Raw genomic sequence first — 22,774 nt, 5'->3', positions numbered from 1 at the left:
GCAGGTGGCTACCACATGAAGTCCTGGGCAGTGGTTCAGTCATGGTCCCCCAGCCCTACAGATGGAAAGGTGCAAGCATGAAAGACATAAGGCTGCCTGTGGAAACGAGGTCTCCAGAGATAGCCTCACTCTCTTCTCCTGTTCAAACATTAACCCTCAAAGACACCATTCAGCCACTATGGGGAAAACAACTAAAGTCAAGATGGAAGTGAAAGCCATCAGGGAAATGCAAATCCAAACTGCAGTGTCAATCCACCTCCCCGTCCAAACCCACTAGGATGGCTACAATCAAAAGGGCAGACAATAACAAGAGTCACTGATAGGGATATGGAGACACCTCAATGCCCACACGTATCCCATGGGAATGGTGCAGTCACTTTGGGAAACGGTCTGGAATTTCCTCAAAAAGTTAAACACAGAACTACCACAGGACCCAGCAATTCTACTCCTAGGTAAATGAAAACCTATATCCACACAAAAAACTTTTACACAGAGTAGCATTATTCTTATTAGTGAAAAAGGGAAACACTTTGACTATCCATCAACCAAAGAATTGATAAACAGCAGTATGGCCATACGATGGAATATTATTAGACAACAAAAATAAATGAAGGACAGATAATTGCTGCCAGGGAAAAATTTGAAAACATTATGCTAAATGGAAGAAACCAGTCTCAAATACCAATTGCTACATGATTCCATTTACATGAAATGTCCAGAAAAGGCAAATCTATTGGGACATAAAGTACAATAGTGGTTGCCTAGGGCTGGAGGAAATTCAGGAGTTGGAGGGAGTGACAACGGGTATGGTCTCTTTTTGGGGGTGATGAAGTGCTCTAAAATCGACTATGGTGGCCCATGCACAAATCTGTGAATACACTAAAAACCATGAAATTGTACATTTTGAAAGGTGAAATGTGGGGTATGTATATTTTATCCCAATAGAAACTGTCTTAAAAAGTTGTAATAAGATCCCACTCAGAGCCTGGACAGCACTAACCCTCTTTAGGAAGATGCACTTGGCCTCTCAAAAGTTTTTGCCCTGGGCTGGGCTAACTCACCAAGCTATGCTAAGTGTTGGGCCCAGATTCTATCACATTTTCCTCTTTTCCTGCTTAGTGACTTGCTTGGAGATGACCAATAAACAGAATCTGAGGCATTTTACAGAATGTAACATTCTGTTTAAATTCACACTTGGAGGCTTAACTGATACCCCATAGCTGAGGAGGAGCAAAAGCACCAAGGCTCAGGGAGGACTCACAGAAGCAGGGGTTTGCTGAGACCATGGTGCCCATTAGGCCTCATTTTCTCCACTTCAGCTCTCCTGGTAGGAAAATGGATCAAAGTAAGTGCTCTCTGGGTACCCAGAATGGTGAAAATGGCTCCCAGGTATTTTGCAAAATATGATCTCATAAAAATAAAAATACTCACAAGCACCAAGGAGCCATTTGGAAAGCCAGGAAAGAGCACCAAAAAGGCAAAACATGTGGCTGATTTCAGGGTTGTTTTTCTCCCCTGCTCCTTAACAAAAAATAAAAATAATAATAATTATAACCAAACAGCTGCTGATCCTCTTGGCTTTAATTTCAGCAGTTTTCAGTTAGAATTCAGTGCAAAGAAGCATTTCTGCCTCAGCACCTAAATTATTCACAACTGCTCAAAATATCCACCAGGAACTTGGGTCAGGGATAATCCTACTCCACAGCGCCTGTGTTAATGGGGCCATGTGGGTGTCTCCATCTAAATCCCCCAGGAGCAGATGCCTTGCCTGCTCCCAACTGCCCAACACTCACCTGCTTCCTTTGTAGGGCTCCTCTCTGAAGTTACTGCTCAAAGCTGATATCTCTAGGGATTGTACCTTGATTTGTTAAATGTTAAAGTCTCAGACAGACCCAAGTTAAAAGCTCAGTCAGCCACTAACTAGCCACGTAACTCCACACAGGAATCTTCAACATCTCTGTGGTTCATTTTCTTCACCTACAAAGTAAGGATGTTAATTTCCACTTCCAAGGACTGCTTTTGAGGATTCAATGAGATGAAAGGTATTTAGCACAGGAACTGACACATACTAAGCACACAACAATGGTATTTATCACTATTATGGGGATAGTTACTACTAGGTGAAGCATAGGAATTTATTTATTCTTTCAGCTAACCAATATTTTTAATGAGCCCAATGTTCCAGGCACTGGGGACGTTCCAGACACTAGGATACAGCAGCATCCCTGTCCTCAGAGAGTGGCCAGTCTACGGGGAAGAGAGACTACACACAAGCCCACAAAGAAATGAGCAACTTAATAACATCCATAAATGCTCTGAAAAAGTAGCAAGAAAGAATGTGATGGGAGTGGCTGGGACAGTCACTTTCAAGGAAAGATTCACACAGCGTTTGTGGTGGACATTAAAATTTTGCTTACTGAATGATCAACTCATTCATTACAAACCTTCTCAAAGCCCTCCTGCAAAAATGGCCAAGGGCCTGCTGTGGCCATATATAAACCCAATGTGTGGCCATACCACAGGAGCAGATCTCCAGGTCTCCCTTTCTACTCTCTTCCTCGTGGAGGCCAGGCCTCCTTTCCTCTTGCCCCTCTCTTTGGGAGTCCTCTGAGAAAGTCACTATTCCTTGGGAGGAATCTCATACATCAGATATCTTTCAGCATCTCTGACTCTTCTTCACACTTCACTGAGAACAGAATTTTAAACAGGACCCTTGGGAGGAAAGGTCCTCTTTGAAGACATCCCAAGTCTGCAAGACAGAGGCAGGCAGAGAAAGGAAAGGGCCTGGGAGTTTCTTCATTTATTCCAGTCATGCTGCAAAGGAGAGAAATAAAATGACAGGATAGAGGAAGCAGTAAAGACATTCCCCAAAGCTAGGATGTGATTATTAACCATCCAACACAAATAGAGCTCACCAAAGAGAATGTAGGAGCTCAGGAAAAGGAAAACATGTGGGTGCCAACATTTCTGGAGGTATTCAGTGCCTGATTTTTTAAAGCCAATACATTTTACCTCTTACTCTACAAGTGTTTTTGGAGCTAGCCTACAAAACATTTCTCCAGGTCATTTTGGCCTCTACAAACTACACCTCAATGGAGCTATTATTACTCCACAATAAACAGTGGTCAAGATTGTTTTCTGAAAGGAAAAAGAATATTTTGGGAAACTTTACCCCCAAAACATCATAGAGGCCTCTATACCTAGGTACAGATGTATGAGGATGACTTATTTTTCGTTGGGTAATCTTTTGTATTATTCCATTCTTTTGACTAAGTGTTTTTATAATTATTTTTTAAAAAGAAAAGATATTACCTCCAGAATAAATGACAGAGAGAAAAACTGATTTGAGAGGTGATGTCTATCTATCAAGAATTACAAGTTTAGGAGTGATTTTCCTCTCTCTAAATCATTATGCTACTTATTTTCAGATCCAAAGTGAACACATAGCAGCCTTGACTACTTTCACGTGGACACATCTTATCAGGAAGTAGAAAGGACTGTGAAAATAGGAGCCAGATACTGGCATCCCAGAGCTGTCACTCGCCAGGTGAGGTGGATCCCCTCCCTTCTCTGGATTTCAAGTGCTCTCTGAGAAAGATGTGGTTGTTCGATAAATCACCTAAAATCCTCCCCAACTTTCTAAGTCTTCTCTGAGAATAAAGGCACTTTTATGTACTTCAAAATCTCTTATGGTTTTACAACTCCAAAAGTAACACATTCACCAAAGGTTCAAATGACAAATGACACTGTTAAAAGGCTGACATTTGGTGCCCAATATGGTAGCCACCAGCATATGGAGTTACTTAAATTTTAATGAATTAAAATTAAATAACATTAAAAACTCAGTTCCTGAGTCACACTAGTATAGTGCTCAACTGCCACATGAGGCCAGTGTCTACCAAACTAGATGGTACAGGTATTGAACATTTTATGGTCACAAAAGTTCTATTGGAAAAACTGATCTAACATGCATAAAGAGCCCTGTTTTACTCCTCACTCCTCTATTTGACACACTTCCTGGAGTCTTTACAATTATTTATATTAGGCCCTCTCTGACTATGCTCAAGATCACCCTAATAGGTTAATGGGGTGAGTTGTTATGATAAGGTCTTCCAATTTCCCAATCTGTAATTAAGAAAGATTTGCTTCCATGAGTGCACTGAAGGCCACAGGTCATGGGATCATCACCACTTCCAAAAGCACATAGAAGTTTGAAACCTTTGCTGAGGTCTCACTAACTCCAGTGTCCCTTAGGTGGTGCTTTTACAAAAAGCACTAAGGCATTCAAAGCCTGAGATGGAACACTTAACAAATCTTACCTGTAGCTCTAGAAGTGTGAGTCAAGCTCCTGCAAAACAATTCATCAGATCTTTTTGACCCACACAAACCATGCCTCAATGAGGTTTTCTTAATCATTCCCTAATAAACAGTGATCAGTATTATTCTCTAAACTCCAGCTGTCCATTTCACTACCTGCCTAAGCAGGTAATTACCAACACCCTACTGCATGGGACTCTGCCAATTCATAAAATTATAGTGCATTCCTCTCAGTTCCCCTCAAATGCCATGTCGTTACCATGCTTAACCTTCTAGTAGAATGTCCTTCCCTCCCTAACTGCACCCCTTCTTAACATATTCTTCAATTTACTGGCCAATTTATTTCTTTAAAATTCATCACAGATGTTATTTCCTCCAGAAAGTCATCCTGGCCATTCCCAAGCTACATTAGGGGCCCCCACTCACTGCTCCAGTATTTCAGTATTTCTACACTGTAGATACTTTAAGAGTGAAATCTGGCAGAGATGGGATATGTGTGACTTGTCTTGAAATAACACTTTGGAGCAAGGTAAAATTTTCGCTGAGATATTTGCAAGAAAAAAAAAGAGCAAAGTTCTTAAAGATGCTCTCACTCATATTTTAAATGTGAGAAAATGTCAGTGATCCATTTCAAGGAATTCCCTTTTAAGAAGTGATAACTTTGGAGGAAAGTGACTAGAGATTAAAGGAGGGATATGCCTTTCCCCATGCTACATTTGACTTCACTATCGGCCCCCTCAGTGAGTTCCAATAGCATTCTGGTGTTCTTCTTTCACAATCGTACCACTTCAAATCTATTTACATGTCTCTACCAGACTAGTATTCTACTAGTATTCTCTATAAGCTAGCAAGGATTATATTCTTATTTATCTTCTTGTACCTCTGGTACCCAGAACAGTCCCCAACAGAGGCCTTTTCAACTCCTGGCAACCACTGTTCAACACTTATTTCCTGGAGTCTCTACAGTCATTTACATCAGGCCCTCTCTGGCTATGCTTAGAATCATCCTTACAGGCTAATGGCTTTCCACGGTTAGGCCTCCCAATTTCCTGATCTGTAATTAAAAAAGACTTGCTTCATTGGTGCATTCACTGAAAGTCACAGGTCACAGGACTATCATCAGTCTCAATAGCATATAGAAATTTAAAAACTTAATTAAGAACTCACAAACCTCAATGTCCCTTAGAGATAATGTTTGTTTATGGGATGGATGGAAAATGGATGGATGATGGATGGATGGATGGATGGGTGGATGGATGGATGAGCGGGCAGGTGGGTGAATGGATGAATTAGTAGGTGAGTAGACAGATGGGTGGAGAAGTGAATGAGTGAAAAGTGAATGGATGGATGGATGGTAAAAAAACACTCTTTTAGAGTTCAATTCTGCCTTCAGTCTGGAATCTTCTAAAGGGTAAAGACCCTAAATCTCAAAATCAATTCCTCTTTCCCTCTCTCTCTCCCCACTCCCGAACCCACCACCCCAATTTCCAGTAACTCCAAGAAAGTGTTTTATACATGGTTCTGAGCATAGCCAGAGAGGGCCTGATGTAAAATTAACAACTGCTCAATACCACAAGGAAGAGAAAGGCTGGCTGGCATTTCCTACTCGGTGAACGTACTAAAGAAAGCCTGGAGAAAGGAAGAAAGAAATCTTTAACAATATATATTGGCTAATAGCATTAAAAGCCTCCCTTTCTCTAATGGAAGTACAATTTGGAGATAAACCTGAACCACCTTCCTTTCTGTGGCCTATGATTAGAATCTGCTTTGTTCTTCTAATTTGCTATTCTCAAATTACCACACTGCTGCTGGCACTGCAAACCCAGGCTTCATGGCTGCCCTTGAATTTCTGCATTACTCTTCCTTTCTCCCCACCTCCCCTCCCCCGCCCGGCCCCATTTTAATCAGCACTGAACCAAAAAAGGGCCAACTACGCCTGGTGGAGAACCTATGTCTCCAAACCTGAAAGTTAAAGGTGTCATTCAGGGTGCCCCCCACCCCAGGTGTCAGGATGACCCTCAGCAGATATACATTTCCCTTGAGATTTGGGAACACAGGAGGTGAAGTTATTCTTGACAAGGCTCCAGGTGGTATGAAAGAACCTGAAATGTTTCTTCCACCCCTGACTCCAGAGATTTCATTACTCTTCTGCCTAAGCCTTCAAAACAAAGAGAGTCTAATAAGGCTTTAGCTAGAGCCAATAAATATTTTGTTCTCATGTTTTTCTAGAGGCCCTTGAAATATCATGGTCTGAGATTGCTAAGAGCTCAACTTGCAATCTTCACACTACAGGAGAAATTTCCTTAGAGGGTAAATAGGAAATGCTATTGACATTATCCTTAATTTATTTCTCTTTGCAGTATCTTGGGAGTTAATTCTAAATTTTGAACTATAAGCAATATTTATACCGTGCCAAATGATCAAAGGAAACTAATTATCTAGTTAGGTTAGATGACAAACTATTCATATGTTTGTGTGGTTGTGTGTGCGTGTGTGTGTGTGGTGGGTAGGTTGACTACAATTTTCATTTGACTATACCTTCAGTCACAGAAGAAGTACTTCCTTTACTAAAGAAAGCAGATAAGGAAAGAATTTAAACTGTGTCCTTGGATGACCATCCTAAAACATCAATTTGCTTTCTTTACCCAGAAATGTGAACAATGTATGGTTTCCCTCTTGTGCTATTAAAAAAAGTTGTTAGCAAGAAAGAATTACATTACTTTGACTATGGAGGAAGATTCAAAAACAAAATAATGGTAGTATTCAGTATAGTTGGAGCAAACCTAAAACTCAAGACATAATACCCCATCCTAACCTGCCAAGTAGGAGATCTCATACCTTTCTGTATTTCGATTTAGTCAACTAGCTAATACACATTATTACTGTACTACTTGAAGATATAAAGATGAATAGAAGTAAAGACAAAGATTGATACAAAACAAAGAACCAATAAATACCCAACATCACCATAACATTGTAATATGCCTATATAAGACACAAATCACAATGACTAGCATGATTTTCAAAGCAATGGGCAATAATATGTGCATATAACAGCCAAAAATAAAAACATTAGTTAGAATACATCAAAGAAGAATTATTAGACAACTTGTTAATTAGGATTTTTCCCCCCTCTTCTATTAATAAAGCTAATTAGTTACTGGTTTTTTTAAAGACTACTTAATTTTATTACAACATCAATGAGTAAATGATATTGTGTTTGAATTTTCTGTTTGAATATGAAGATCCAGGTTCTGTCAATCTTGACTTCCTGGGACCTTACAACAACAAATTATACTTCTGAGGTAAAACAAACCAAATCCTGATGTGTTAATATGTTAATTGCTTTCTCCTGCTACAGAATACTCATATTTCATACCTTCCCAAAATCATAGATACATTTAGATAAACTATATTGTACATCTAAGATTCAGGTCATTATATTACTAATAATAGATTATTTCTGTGAGCAATTTTACAGAACTTGAATTATTTTAATTAATTTTTTAATAAACCTCCTGGAAACCAAGTAGAAAACAACATTTGCCATAGGAGATAACTGAGACATAAATAAATATTAAATAAGTAATAAATTATTGCAGTATAATTTGCAAAGCTATTCTTCATAGTTTTGTTGACAGAATTTTAAAATGTATTGTCTACTTAATGTTCATGACACTGTCTCAGGAAGCAACTTGCCTACAGTGGAAATCCTATGCTTTGAGACTCAGAATTTGAAATCTGAGAGAGATTTTTTTTCATTTGCTAGTTCAAGACAGGACATGAGGATTAAGGACAGAAAAACACATTTTACTGAAAACTATGGTTTGGCTCCCCAATTTGCAGAAGAAAATGGGGACCATCTCTTGATCTTATTCAGATCTGAGCTGAATAATGAAGAGAAAGCAATAAAGTGCTCTTAGAAAGAATTCCATAGTTCATAATCCATTGATTTAATCTACCAGAATGCTCCAAGAAAAAAAGTAGACAAAACAGGAAGACCAGTCATGGCGGTTTCATCATTAGTGATTTGTGCCAACACTTTAAAGAGACCCTAAGAACTCCCTGATCTGTGCCTCCAGATCTTTGTGTCCAGCAACTTTTATTCCTTAGACCCAACTGTCTACTGGGAATTCTCCATTCACATATCCCACAGCCACTTCAAAGTCGACATATCAAAATGGACCTCATAATCCTCTCTCCTAACCTGCTTCTATGTTAGTCTTACGTCCTCAGGGCCAGCTTCATGGGATGTGACAGGTACCTTTGCCCAGGGACCCATACTTAGAAGGGTCATTACTTGGCTTAATGGTTTCCTGTTACCATCTTAAAATATTTAATAATTTTTGAACAAGAAACCCTACATTTTCATTTCGTACCGGCCCATAAAAATGATGTGACTGATCTTAACTCTCCTGGAACAGCATCAACATTATCCCTGTCATTGAAACCCACCATCTGGTATTCATCCTAGCTGCTCCCCTTCTCCATTCCCACATCCAGTCATACTGGTTTATACCCAGGGTAAGCAAGATATAAAAGGACAAGTGGAAGTCAAAATTCATCTGTCTCAGAGATACTGATGGCCCAGCCTGATACAGATGCTTCCTCTTGATTTTCCACCTGCATACACCTGTCTACACCTGTCATTTTGTACTTGAATTACTATCTTGTCTATCTTTCCCCAAATGACTGTGAGCCTCTCAATGTCTGATTTTATTTTCTTTTGTATCTTTAGTTGCTAGTTCCATGCTGGCATATAGAAGATATTTAACAAATGTTTATTTAATGAGATTGATGTGGTTTCAAAAACCTTTAATTCACTTTTGAAAAACGTAATGGTTTAATATATACAAATGCCCTTCCTTTTAGAATAAACATCTTTTTTCTTTTCTAAAGTGACCCTCTCCTTTCCGTCCCATTTTCAGGGAAAGTCACCAGTACAAACAGCTCCAAAGATCATGTTACAACAAGAACTCATTTTATATTGTCTTCCTGGGTTGCTGTCCCTCAGGGTCACATCTGAAAGCAAAAACAGCTGGGTCCCATATGCCTCTGGGGACCACCAGTCACTCCTGGCTTATACACAATATTTATGCCAAGATATTTTCAGAGTTCCTTGGCAATGCCACCAAGAGTCCAGGATACAGGAGAGCAAGAGTAGAAAGTGTGGCTCAGAGGAACAGGAAAGCTGTCACTAACTCAAGGCCCCTGTTGGCTCTCACCAACATTCAATACTCATCAGATTTGCCATCACAGGAAATCCTGTTTGAAAAGCCATCTCTTGATTTGACTTGGGCAGTCTATCATAAGGAATCATTCCATCCTCAGCAAAAACTAATCAGCACTTTGGTCCAAATCAACATGGATTCTTTATGCATTCATTCAAGCACTCCCTGAACATCTAACTCAGAGAAGTGTGCCAGGTGAGGCACCATAGAGAGAAATAAAATGGAACAGTCCCCACACTCAAGGAAACAGTTTTATCATGAGACTGATAATTCCACCAATGCCCTACTGTTCCAAGTGTGGTCCACAGACCAGAGGCTCAAGCATTACCTGGAAGCATGTTAGAAATGACTTTCCAAGAAACCATGCATCAGATTCTACATTTGAACCAGAGCACAGAAGATTCTCAGAAACATCAGAGACTGAGAAGCATTTACACACCCCCTCTCAGGGCTCAACACTGAATCTCGTTAGCCTGAATCAAGTTCAAATCAAACCCCAGCTGCAAAATCTATCCTGGTGGCTCCTGAACATAATCCTGTTGTTTTTGCCCATCTCAAATTCCACATCTGGTTCTCCACTACTTCATGGGAGGAGAAATTTGAAATTCTTCATCACACAAAGTGGCACTAAAAAAATCCTGTTATCTACCCAATGTCTATCACTTTTGTCTTATAAATCTCATATTAGATTCTCCACAAGATAAATTCTTATATTTTCATTCCTGCAATATTTTTCAGTTTTCCCTAATATGTCTAGTCAGAAAAAGAAGTAACAATTTAGGAACTCAAGTCACTGAAGAATCTGATTCAAGCAGTTTACATTTTAAACACAAGCATAGTTGCTACACATTTTCCATAATCAAAAGAAGGGTCTCAAAATAAAATGTGGCTTCATCTAATTATTAGGGCTGAAAAAAAGTCAAAATGCAGCTGGAGAGCATCTTGGGAAATATTTTACACAAAGGATTCTGGTCTTATTCTTCAATTCCTAACATTGCAATATGCATACATGCACACATATGCACACAAAAATACATGTGAACACTCACACAAGCAACACATGCACCCACAGAGGTATAGGATTACTACAGAGAATTCCAAATATACATGTATACATACCCAATGTACATATTTCAGAAACCTCTAATTTGTGACCAATGAGGGCCCAAAATGAACAGGAATTCTATTTTGTTTTATTTAGGACTTTTTAATTTTTTTTCAGGAAGCTCAGGAAATCACCAGTCACCTATAGCAGCAATTGTTAAACTCCTTTACACAATTGAAGATCTATAATTTTTTTGTGTATATGGGTTGTATATGTCAATATTTCCTAAGACTTTTTAAAATATTCAATTTTGTAATTTAAAAATAACAGTAATCTACACATCAACATAAATAGCATAAGTTATAAAACACAAAACAAATTAAAAAATAATTTAGTGAGAAAAATAGCATTGTTCTACATTTCTGCAAACATCTTAAGGTCTAACTCAACAGAGAGTTGGATTCTCATCATGCTTCTCCTGTCACTCTGTTGTGATATCACACCTCAAGTAGCCTCGAAACATGTACACTTGGACAAAAGGTACACTGTACACAGGTGAGAGAATGGAAATGGGGAAAGACAATCATCTTAAGAGTGACAAGACAATTCAATAGGGAAAGAATCATTTTTTTCAACAAATAATGCTAGCACAACTTGATATCCACATAAAAAGAATAAAGTTGAGCCCCTATATTATACAATATGCAAAAATTAACTCAAAATGGATCAAAGATAAGGAGTGACAGTTAACATGTACAGGTTTATTCTGGGGTGATAAAAATGTCTGGAATTTGGGGATGTGGATGTGGCTCAAGGGTAGCGCGCTCGCCTAGCATGCGTGCGGCCCGGGTTCGATCCTCAGCAGCACCACATACCAACAAAGACATTGTGTCCGCCGAGAACTAAGAAAAAATGAATAAATGTTAAAATTCTCTCTCTCTCTCTCTCTCTCTCTCTCTCTCTCTCTCTCTCTCTCTGTCCCTCTCATTCTCTTGAAAAAAAATGTCTGGAATTAGATGGTAATGATGGTTGTATAACCTTGTGAATATAACAAAATCCACTGAATTGTACACATTCAAATGGTAAGTTTTAAACTATGTGTCAAATCAAAAATGGGTCAAAGTCCTAAATGTAAGAGAGAAAACCATGAAACTGAAGGAAACATACATAAATATTCATGATCTTGGCTTAGACAATAGTTTCATAGCTATGTCATCAAAATCATAAGAAATAAAAGTACATATGTGTTATATATACATATGTATGTGTGTATATATATATATATATATATGATTTCATCAAAATCAAAAACTTTTTTGTGTCACCAAAAAGGAAGCACACAGCCCAAATAATGGGAAAGAAAATTTGCAAATCAATGAATAGAGAAAGGGATTTGTATCCAGAATACATAAAGAACTCAATAATAAAGAATAACCCAATTTAAAAATGAGCAGAGGATCTGAATACACAGTTGTTCAAAGATATATACACGGCTAATAATCACATGAAAAGCTACTCAACATCATTAGCCATCAGGAAAATGCAAATGGCATCAGAGAAATCAAAATCACAATGAGATACCACTCAGAAACCACTTGGATGGTTATAATCCAACAGACAGATAATAACAAATGCTGGAAAGAATATGCAAAAATTTAAACTCTCACACACTGCTGGTGGAAACGTAAAGTGGTTCAGCTGCTTTGGAAAGCAGTTCAGTAGTTATTCAAACATTAAACATATAGTTACTACATGCCCCAATAATTCCACTTCTAGGTTCATACCCAGGAGAAATGAAACATGTCTACAGGAATATTCATAACAACATTATTCATGATAGCCAGAAAGTGGAGACAACCCAAATGTTCATCACTGATGAATGAATAAACAAATTATGATATAGCCACACTATGAACTAATACTGGACAAGAAAAAAGAACAAAATACTGATCCAGGCTATAACATATATAAACCTGGAAAACATTGTACTGCAAAAATCCAGACACAAAAGACCACATATTGCATGATTCAATTTTTATCAAATGTCCTGAATAGACAAATATGTAGAAGCAAGAAATAGATTAGTGGTTGCCTAGGGCAGGGAGGTTTAAAGGGAAATTGAGAATGTCTGATAAAGGGCATGAGTTTTGCATGTTCTAAAATTGATTGGGGTGATGGTTGTACAACTTAGTTAATATATTAAATTGCACACTTTAAGTGGGTTATTAAATGGAAATGTGAATTATATCTCAATAAAACTTATTGGGAAAAGGCATACAATACCTTAGTAACATTTGAAAATATTTTGAACCTCATAGACCCCCACAGAAAGATCTCAGGGCCTTCCAGAGGTCTCCAAGCCACACTTTGACAACTAACCAAACAAACTATCTAGAGTAGGTATTATGGGTTATCTTCCTAGGAGGCATTTCCCCCTTTCTCCTACCAAAGACGGTCCTGCCTTTTAGGTATTCATTCTCCCTGATGCAGAACAACATCTGGAGGGAAAGGTGATCCTACCCTGAATCCCAGGGTTAGCTGAGGCCACTTTGAACTAAGAACACATTCCTTTCCCCTGGTCACAGTCACTGGCTCAGGCGAGGCCATAGGACCTGAGAAGTCTGATAATATTGACTGTTAAGGTCTGTAAACAAGTCAAAATAACACCTGGTATTTTGCCAGGGGAATGTTAGAGTTCGTAAACAAGTCTGGATGGTGCCTGGCAAAATGCCAGAGGGAGTGGTTTGAGAAGTAACAAAAGCGAGCCATTAAGTGTGGAGATTCCTTATTGGTTGACTGATGTATCTAGTTTATGCTAATTAAGATAAGCTGTGCAAAATGTATAAACACCTCTGTTGTCCTACAATAAATGGCTCCTACTCCTGCTGTATCAACGTTATTCGTCACCCCCTGGCTATTTTGCTGCAGCTGGACTGCGGCAATTGACTATAGGATTTCTGCCTGGAGTAGTGAGTTGGACACGGCTTCTCTCCTGAAAGTGGGTGTTCTATGAAAATATGAGAACTGGCACTACTATAACCATTTCAATATCAGCCCAAGAATGAAGCCATTGCAAAAGGTAGAAATAGGCAAGGGAGCCCCAGGGAAACCATCTCAATCCTTGAATTAAGTCCTTAAATCAGGACTCCTGAATATATGAGGCAGTAAATGTCGTTAATATTATGTCAGTTCAAATTAGAATTTGCTGCCTGTAGTTAAAGCATCCGGCTGATATGCCATCCAAATGATGTGGAGGTAGCAATATCACATTCTCCCTGTAGTCAATGCACTCTGCCTTTGCCTTGAGGGTATCAAGAGATTGAGATCCTAACAGATTTTTGGAATAGTACTGCATTTTTCAGTATATACTTAATATAAAGAAATGCCGTATGTTATCTAGGCCTAAAACCATTGGTGCTGGACCACAGTATTAAAAAAACTATCTCTCCTTTCTGTTCCTTTTCTGTCTGGTTCTCAGTAGATTCTGCATGGAATTCTAGATAAGCTTGGTAGAGAAAAGTGTTGGGTTATCCTTACTAGCAGAAACGATGTGGTCATCAACTGAACCTAACTTGGATTTCACCAGCAGGATGATCATGGGCCTTGGTTTGAAGCAAGTCACTGGGCCTCCTATTATCCATCTATAAAATGAGCATAATAATTCCTCACTTATTCTCCACTGTATTGTTGAAAAATGTTTGTACCAACATGTTGTAAATGTTAAAACATTGACCAAATGCAGAGTACTATTGTAATCAGTTTAGTTGGGGGGTGGAGGGTAAGGGTAGTTTCTCGTCTGTTGGAATGGTAATTGGATGAGCACATGCCAACATATAATTTGGTGGGCCAATTGCATTACTCTGGGCTTAGGTGAGACAGAACATCATGGTAAAGGGCATAGCAGAGTGCAGCTGTTCTGTTCATGGTGGCAGGGTGGGTGTGGGGGTGCTTTGTGCAAGATGAACCCTTCCAGGGCACACTCCCAGTGATTCACCTTCCCGAGTCGTGTCCCACCTGCCTACTACAGTCCACTCAAACTAGGTGGGTTGATGAGGTTATAACTCTCATGACCTAATCATTTCACCTCAGAATATTCCTGCATTAAACAGGAGCTTTCTGAACACCTAATGTCCAAATCATAACATGTATCTTTACATAGTTAAGATAGCACTCACAATTTTTTCAGCTTTTACTAAAAAAAAAAAAAAAAAAAAAAAAAAAGTACTAAGCTGAATACTGGACACATATTCTTCCATTCAATCCCTTCATAAATCCATGAGATCTGTGCCATTGTCATTATCACTCTATAAATGAGGAAACTGAGGCCCAAACAGTTATAGTGACTTACCCAGAGCACAGCCACAGCTCAAAGCTACAGCTCAAAGCCAAGCAAGCAGTGCTCTAGAACGTAAGCCCTCCACCACCCTGCCACCCTGCCACCTCAACAAGCATAAAGCTTGCTCTCTGTAGAGAGCTGCACCTGCTCTAGACAAGCCACCTTTCAGTGGCCCAGAACATACAGCGTCAGTAAGGACTGAGCTGATGTTTAACAGCACAAACCCACAAAGGATTATCTAATGATTCTGATTGTTCAGGAACTGGATCACACAAATATTTTCTAAAATAAGCCAGAGCTGAGAAAAAATTTTATTAAATTCTCCTGGAAGATTTCTTGAAATAATAATTACAATCCAATTTCACGGGTTCTGAAAGACACCAAAACTTGATCAGCCAACAGCTAGCTGTTCCTCCCCAACACACACACACTCCTCTGTTCCTTCCATAATGGCAAAGCTCATCTCCCATTATAAAGATGGACATATTCCTAGATGCTTTTGTAGCTAGGGCATGAGAATGTGATCCAGTCCCGGCCAGCGGAATCTGAGGGGAAGACTGAAGGGTTCTCTAGGAGAGATGTGCCTCTGTGATAAAAAGAAACACGTGAGGGAGTGCCTCCTCCGGGTGTTGGGTGGGGTAGTGTCCAACATCCAGTATTGCAGCCACCTTATAATCAGGGAGGCTATAATGACATAGCAGTCATGCTGAAGATGGCAAAGTAGAGAGACGGAAAGCACCTGGGCCTATGCAGCTTGGAGAACAGCCCTGAAGCTGTCTCATCTCTGGACTTCTTGCGAAGTAAGATAATAAGTGTCCTTAATATTTAAGCCACTTTAACTTAGCTACTCTCTTACTTGCAACTAAAAGCATCCTAACTCTCAAGTCCCAAGAAGCATTGCTGCGGAGAAGAAAGAGTTCTGGATTTTGCATCAAATGACCTGGGTTTCTGCCTGGAATAGTGAGTTGGACATGGCTCACTATTAATTGGCCCAGGTGACCCAAATTGCTTAATCACTCTGAATCTCATTTTCCATATCTGCAAGATGGAGATAACATGCAATAACACAGTAACATCAATAAAATGAAGATAATGTGGGATAATTATGAAAATCACCTGAGATAACATGAATGTAACCACTCGGTTGATAGCCCTGTTTTGCTCAAATGCAATTTTCCTATGTAATAATTAAACCAGAGACTTTTAAAACTGTTGTCATTCTTCTAACCCAACTCCTTTAATTTACAAATAAGAAATGACTCACTCAATGTCACACAACTGGTTGCTAACATAATTAAATCACACATTTGATTCCAAGCCAATGCTATCATGCTATCCTTGTGTTGAAAGCTAAATTAAATATTGTGTAGGTTAGCTCTCATTCATTTAATGAACACATAAAATACTACAGACACTACTCCAGGTATTAGGGACTCCATGGTGAACAACATCAACAACAAAAATGTCTCTACCCTTGTGAATTTAATAGACTAGAAAGGAAATTATTCAATCTGTACCTTTATTTACTGAGTTCTTATTATGTGGAAAGCACTATGCTGGGACTGCTGTTCAAATACAAACACAGATTCCAACCAATTCAAAACATGTCAGCCATGTTTACCAGGTTTTGCTAAAGATGAATAATGTAAAAAAGTCTAAATTTTACTCAATTGATATTAGTATTAAAAATGGCAAGTTTATTAGAAAGAGTTGTGAATATCTGTGCCAGTTTCTGAAAAATGGATAAAGGATGGCTAGGACTCTGCTGTAATTAAAGCAGCAAGACTAAATGAAAAAAAGAGGGGTAGGGCTAATCCACATCCTCCTACAATATCTGAACTTCAAGGTTTGGCTCAAATGGAAAAAGCCAATAGGGAGCATTCAGCAACTCCTTCCCTTCCTTGAGCCTCTGTCCAGTGCTCCCCTTTTACTCCATGTTTATTTGGAATTCCTTTTCCATTCTACTTAAACATTTACATGTAAATGAGATGATGGGACAGCATCCTATACCAGTGATGAGACAGAGATAGTGACTTCCAAATTTCCTACTGGAACTAGCCACCAGGGTGCTGAGACTAAGCTGTTAGTTTGTATATTTGAAAGTTTTCTTTGCAAATACAATCAAATTATATCACTTGGGAAAGAAATATTTAAAAGCTGTTGTTTTGTAACATCTTTTCATTTGAAAAAAAAAAAAACAGTAAATGCAAGTATCCTGGGGTACAGGGAGGTAGTAAGTAGAATACTCGCCTTCTCCCTTTTGTGGAAAGTACACTGAGAGGACAAAACCTTTTATATCACACCCTGTAATCAAAGCACAGCCAGGCAAGTCCCCCTTAGCTTCTAGCTTCATCTTTTAATGCACAGGGATAATTTGAGGTGCCACGATCTGAAATATAAAAATATAGTGTGGCATAGATTTCTTGAAGGCAAACACCAAATCTCCTGAGAGCAGAAATGACCCCCAGTGGCCTTTGGATTGTGGTGTTCAATCAGCTCTGGGCTACCAGCTTTCCTATCAGACTCTGGATACGTTAAATTTGCAAACTGGCAGGGAGGATCACTTAGACCTCACTGATCATGAGTCTCGACTGGCCTTCAGTCACTGGTGCAAACCCCACACCTTGGGTTTATCGACTTCAGTGTCTGGAAGTGTCACTGAAAGTTGGGCAATTTAACAATGGGGTAATATGTCAAAAATATACATGAGCTTTGGATCCAAACAATTTTGGGGTTTGAATGCCAGAAACTCAGCCTCTTTTTAGAGATGTAGTCTTGGACAAGTCACTTAAAATCTCAGTGTCTCTGTTTTTTTATCCATAAGATGGAAACCATACCTATCTAAAGGTTGTAGTAAAGACTAGATCTAATAAGTGCAAAGGGCTGTCATGTGGAAGATACTCAAAACTGGTACCTAGAGTTTTTACGTGGTCCCAAACAACAATCTGGAAGATTTCTACCATGTCCTGAATTCATCTCCAGAGCAGCCACCTTCCAGCACTTTGCCAAGGGAACCTATTTGAGTAGATGTCTTTCTTTCAACCTGGGGTACTCACTTATAAGGAAGGCAGACTGATCCTTGGAAGGATCTTTCCAAGGATTCCTGACCTGAGTTTCTCTACTTGTTCTGGGTTCCACTGATAGCACCTGAACCTTGGAGAGAACAGGGGTCAGATAGGCACCAGGTGTGAGAGCTCCTAACTCAGGCAGACAGATGTGGGCTCGGTGGGAGGGTGTGCCTCTCTATGATAGTCCATACAGTCCTTTAACTTTTTGATTCCCTGGAAGGGAGAGGGAAGGAAGGAAAAGGAGGGAAGAAGGAAGAAAAAAATGGAGGGAAGAAACACAAGTGGATTTTCCCAAAATAAGTGCTGATGCTTCTAAGTATTTTTGTTCTCTAAACAAACAGGGATAAACCTAGATGCTACCTGGAAGTAAAATTTTAATTCTTGTTTGGAATACTCTAAGAAGTATTATGTCCAAAATCATCAAAATAAAAAGGTTTAATTTGTTGGATTGGTTAAATAATGACACCATCTGGGGACAGGAGAGGCAGAAAAAAATGTTTCATGATTTTTTTTAATCAATGTCAAAATCAACATTTTGGAATACAAAATTTAACCTGTTTGGCATCAGTTGGGCTATAAAAATTAAAACTTTCCAAATTGTTATTAGGTTAAGAAACTTGATTGTTTCCTAGAACAATAGAAAACAAATGCTTGTCCTTTGGGGGCTACTTATCTATTCTAAGGAAGAGTTGGTCTTAAAGAAGAGAAAGAAAAAACAAATGTCAACTGCATCTTAGAGAAAGTAGAGAGCTGAGAGACTGGGAGAGACCGCAACAGCCTCACAGTCTACTGTTGGCCCCTTTATTATCTGCACATTCATTATGACTTAAGTCACCCATACATCCACTTTAGCACTTCAAGCAAACCATGCAAACCTCTCTCTGGATCACAAGACAGTACATGCCAAACATTTCTGCACAACCATGGTGGCAGCAGAAAAACTGCCTAGCCTGCTAATCCTTTTATTATTAAGTTTAGCAGTGGTGCTTAGCTCAGAATGAAATTTCAAGATTCTTCAGAAAATTCAACCAGAGCCTACTTTCCTGTGAGATCATAGGGCGTATCACATCTCTGCCTTGAAACCTGTCTAGCTATCAGCTTACAGATGAATTGCACTGTCCTGGTGCCATAAACTCCATATATATATATATATACACACACACACACACACACACACACACACACACACATATAAAGGTTTAATTCGTTTTGATTGGTTAAATAATGACACCATCTGGGGACATTAGATTTTTTTTTTTTTCTAATAGGTAGGGAAAGACCTTTCATTCATATATGGTTAACACAGTCTAGAGAGGATTCCTGCCACTGGGAGACGCTACCCCATTCACCTCTCACAGGCATGGTCCTGGAACCTCAAGACTCAAGACTGGTAGGTGAGAAGAGGAAATCCCAGAAATAATTAAAAATTTTTGAAGTCAGAAGCTAATAGTACCAAGCCCCTGATACGACCTTTCCAGATTGTGTGCTCCTAGTGGGGCATCTTGGGATCAGGGAAAGAGGCACAGACTTGCCTATATGTACACGCATCGCAAATGCACACACACGCGTGTGCATGCACACAAACACTCGCAGTTCACACTAGATCTGCAAGCCCAAAGGCACTTACTACCCAAGGAAAGGGATGCCAGCAAAGATGCATTTGCCAAAGCAACGCGCATTCTCTACATTGGGCAATAGTGAATGTCCGTCAAGATTCCAAAGGACTCTTTTTCCCAGGACCCAGTTCTCTGCAGGATTCCCCATTACTGGCATCACAAATCCTTATCCTTTCTCCGAAAAGCTGGGACTTCACATGTTCCTTTCGAGGTAGCTCCTGTTCAACCCTGTGCGCATCGCATTTCTCAAAGCTGGAGCCCAAGGCTACCCAATCTTTCTCACTCTGGGGAAACTTCGACATTGCCCCACACAGAGAAGTAAAGACCACTGGCAGAGGGGCAGGAGGGAGCCGGAAGAGGGTCCCTGGGCTGAGGACACCTCTGGAGCCTGGGCGCGGGAGAGAGAAATGAGTGAACCGGGACTGGTGCATGCCTTATCCACGTGGAGAAAGGGAGGAAACAAGAGTGGGCGACAGGCAAGTGTCCCTCTCAGCTCGCGGGGCTCCCACTTCCTGGTGAAGCAGGGTCAGAAGGGGCCAGGGGCCCCCCGGAGGTAACTGCCCGGCTCCCCCAACCTGGACACAGCGAGACATGAGTGCAAGGTGCATGCCAGGTAAGGGGCCCCGGCGCAGATAAGGTGCGCCTGGAGCCTGCGGAGGACCATGCCCTCATGGCTGGCATTTAAAGACCCCAGCCTCGGAGGGCAAACGAGGAGAAATCTGGCTTTCTAGCAGGGCTCCTGAGCTCGGGTGGGTTTCCTACCAGCGCACGCCCACCCTCAGATCACCCCTTCAGTCCTGCTCCCGGGAGGGGTACCCCGCGCCCTGCACCCTCTCCGGGTGCTTCCCGCACCTGGATGTGGCAGGAGATCTCCGAGTCGTCCAGCAGCCGGATGGTGCATTTCATCTCCTGGTTGAGCGATTTGATGCTGGAGCTCCGAAAGTGGATCATTTTCATGTTCCTCCTGCCTCTCCGCACACAGTGGCAGGAAGCGAACATGCACCGCAGCAACCGGGAGCGAGCGAGAGGCTAGGGCCGGCGCGGCGCTCACCGGCGCGGACACACACACTGGCTCACGCAGCGTCCGGGACACCCGGGCGCGGCTCAGCCGGGGGACAGCGGCAGCGTCGGATGCCTGCGGCCACACATGCTAGGCAGCCCGGGCTCGGCGGGCGGGTCCCTCTCTCCTCCCTCCTCCCTCCTCCTCCCTCCCCCTCCCTCTCCTCGGCCTCGCCCGCTTCTTTCCCCGCCTCCTCCTGTCGCGCGCGCTAGTGCGCCTCCCTTCGCCAGGGCTCGATCGCAGAGGATGCACAGAGCCCGCGACCCCCAGCGGGCGCGCTACGCACTCACTCCCACGCGCACCGAGCGGCTGGAGGTGAAGGTGGAGGAACAGCTGTTTTGGGTGGCCCGGGAGCCCTAGCAGTGGCCTGCTCCGCCGCCGCTGCCGCTGCGTCAGGCTGGGCCCCACAGCATTCCTCGGCCTCTCCGCCGCCTCCTTTTCTGGCAGCTATTGATCTGGCTCCCGGTAGTGGTTTGTCCCAGTCCCGAGGGCCACCCTAGGCGCCCGACAGCACCCTGCACTGCTCCGCCCCAGAAACCTGGCCGCGAGCAAAAGGCGAAGAAGGATCCTGACCCACTCCCACAAGGGGGATTCCACTGCGGGAAAGGATTGTTGAGTAGATGGAGAGCCCCCAAAGAGTGACAGGAGGCAAGCTACTCCAGAAATACCGCTAATAGTAACAATGTCTGGTCCTCATGGGGATTTTTAAACCGTTGGTTTACTTTATATTAACTGGGAGTCAATCCCCTTCTTTAAGAAATTTAGAGCTTTCCTCAAGCAATTTCTTGTTTATATCTCTCAACGTCTCAGTATAATGTTGTACATTAAATCCTGGCAAGGATTCCTATTCTGCTCTTCCCCCTTTAGAGTCTCCTTCACCTCCAGTTGCCCAGGAATGTGATGGCAAAGGAGATGTGTGTCATCCCGTTTTACACTAATCTCTGCGTGCGGGGAACCCTATGATCCCTTGGGAAATTACTATCGTCCCCAGAGGAACACAAGCCCCTGTGTGATGTTCCCTAGGCCCAACTGGGTGACCAACTGTGGCCTTTAAGGCAGCTATAAGGAGCTTAGAGGTGGGGACTTGGATAATAGAATAGAAACTGATGGGAACCCTCTTGCCCTGCTGCCCTTTCTTGAACATAAAGGAATGTTTGTTAGAGGAAGGACTTGCCCAGCTCTTTCAAGGTTTGCCACACCTGCCAGGAGTCCCCACATCCAAAGGTGTGTCAGGTCCTGTGGAGAAGACAAGGTCCAGGAATTTTACCTACCGCTACACTGTGTAAAAGGCCACAAATGCTGTAGGACACCTGGTGGGGTTGACTGTGGCTAGGTGCTTGCATTGCCTATGGACTTCTCCCTCTACCTGCTTCTGCTTTCTCCCCTCCTTGATCATAATAAACATCCCACAGGCTAGTGTCTGCTTCTGGATCCACCAAACTGCAACAATTTGTCCAGATAGGAGGTTAGAGTATGTTTAATGTGACATTTGATAGCTGGATTTTTACTTTTAAATCTTGGAAATAGTACATGGGCCATCTTATATACTCTTCTCCTGGGGCTTCGAAAATTAGGGCAGAACCTGAAGGAGAAGTCAGGATCTAGTAAGATATTGATTTGATTCTTGGCCCAACTACTGCCCACTCTGTGGATCTTGGAAAGTCTCATCATTTCTTTTCTCAACGCCAAAGGGGAATACAGCCTCCCCTCTCACAGGTGGATGAGAAGCTGGGATGAGACAAGGCCAGTGGAGCACAGGTTACTATTTGTAACCTGCAAAGCCACATATGTATATATGAAGTGTCAGTGATGATAGCCACTCTAGTTTGAAAACTGCAACTATGTTTGAATCATCTCTCCCAACCCAAAAGGTAGCCAAGAAATCAAAGAAAAGTCACCACCCAACATAATCCATGATTTTCCTCCAAGTCCACACACTTATTCATCTTAGGCTCCAAATTATTATCTCATATTTCAAAGAAGAAAAATAAGGCCAAAAAGGACAGTATGGAGAAAGACAAAACAAAGATCATCCAATGTGGTTCTGCAAGAAACAGAAGTTTGAGGATATGAGAAGAATCTGAGATTGGGTATCTGCCCT

At 41.2% G+C, this 22,774-nt stretch overlaps 1 protein-coding gene across 1 annotated transcript in view; it reads right to left on the bottom strand.

Annotated features, from left to right (window-relative positions):
- Frmd3 (FERM domain containing 3) overlaps positions 1–20,744 on the bottom strand; it is a 255,835-nt gene extending 235,091 nt beyond the window's left edge. Inside the window, exon 1 of the mRNA XM_026412474.2 lies at positions 20,466–20,744. Coding sequence (XP_026268259.1) covers positions 20,466–20,612 — 147 coding nt within the window. The 5' untranslated portion in view covers positions 20,613–20,744. The remainder of the gene's footprint in view (positions 1–20,465) is intronic.
- Between the last annotated feature and the right edge of the window lie 2,030 nt (positions 20,745–22,774).

Source organism: Urocitellus parryii, chromosome 4 (genome assembly GCF_045843805.1).
Source record: "Urocitellus parryii isolate mUroPar1 chromosome 4, mUroPar1.hap1, whole genome shotgun sequence".
NCBI lineage: Eukaryota > Metazoa > Chordata > Mammalia > Rodentia > Sciuridae > Urocitellus > Urocitellus parryii.
This window is presented reverse-complemented; position numbering and strand designations above follow the sequence as displayed.